Source organism: Solanum pennellii, chromosome 7, assembly GCF_001406875.1.
Source record: "Solanum pennellii chromosome 7, SPENNV200".
In the NCBI taxonomy this organism is placed as follows: Eukaryota; Viridiplantae; Streptophyta; class Magnoliopsida; order Solanales; family Solanaceae; genus Solanum; species Solanum pennellii.
In genome coordinates, this window is record NC_028643.1 from 13305046 (window position 1) to 13306302 (window position 1257).

Sequence of the window (1257 nt, forward strand, 5' to 3'; positions counted from 1 at the left end):
TATAAATGAAGAAATGTATGTGCAAATACCTACAGAAGATTTTGATGCACGTCACAATTAAATTCAGAACAACATCATGCTTTTACAAAAATAATGAAAACAATTGATTCTGGAACAACTGAAATATTTTTTGTGGATGGACCTGGGGGAACTGAAAATGCATACCTATACCGTGCATTACTTGCCAATGCTAGATCAAGAGGTATGATAGATTTGGCAACAACAACTAGTTGTGTAGCAGCTTAAATCTTACCAGGAGGACATACAATACACTCGAGGTTTGAGATCCCTCCTCGAACAAATGAATCAACTATGACAAAGATGTCAAAGCAAAGTGGTGACGCATAAATTATTAGAAAAGCAAAAATGATTATATGGGATGCACCAATGGCCAGACGACAAACAATAGAAACGGTCGACAAGATCTTCAGAGGCATAATGGACATCGATAAATCATTCGGTGGAAAAGTCATGGTCTTTGGAGGAGATTTTCGGCAGGTATTACCAGTTGTTCCAAAATTAACTAGAGCAGAAATTATAAATGCAAGCTTGGTAAAATCATATCTCTTTCATTTGATTGAGAAGATTCAATTTACAAGAAATATGAGAGCAAGAACAGATCCAACATTCAGTGAGTTCTTACTTCGAGTGGGTAACGGTGATGAACCAACAATAAGAGACAATTTAATTCTACTCCCAGAGCAGATGACTATCAAATATTCTCGGGACGGAATTCCAAAAGAATCCATAATAAAAGAGATATGTCAGAACCTGCGAGAAAATGCTGCCACTACAAAATATGTCACTGAAAGAGCTATTTTAGCAAGCAGAAATGACCATGTGGATAAACTTAATGACAAGTTAATATCCCAGTTCACAGGTAAAAGCAAGATATTTAATAGCTTTGACTCAGCAGAAGATGACACCAACAACTATTAGTAAGAAGAATATCTTAATTCTTTAACACCAAACGGTCTCCCACCACATAGGTATTGAAGATAATACATTACAAGTTACAAGAGGTAGTAAAAATATAAAAATTGTTAGATTTTGACATATCTTATTAAATGCATGTTAGAATTGAAGGAAAAATGCATCTATCATGTTGCTAAGGAATTTAGACCTTTCAAGTGGTTTATGCAATGGCACATGAGTGATATGTTGAGGCTTCTCCCAAACTGTCCTTTATGCGAAAATATCAAGTGGTCATTCTGCAACAAAATGTGTGTTTCTTCCCAGAATATAACTATCACCACT

General features: G+C 35.3%; 1 protein-coding gene across 1 annotated transcript; it reads left to right on the forward strand.

Annotated features, from left to right (window-relative positions):
- Window positions 1–366: 366 nt before the first annotated feature.
- Window positions 367–939, forward strand: LOC107024853. Its single transcript, XM_015225794.1, has one exon. The coding sequence runs from the start codon at window positions 367–369 to the stop codon at window positions 937–939; it is 573 nt and encodes a 190-aa protein (XP_015081280.1).
- Window positions 940–1257: the final 318 nt, after the last annotated feature.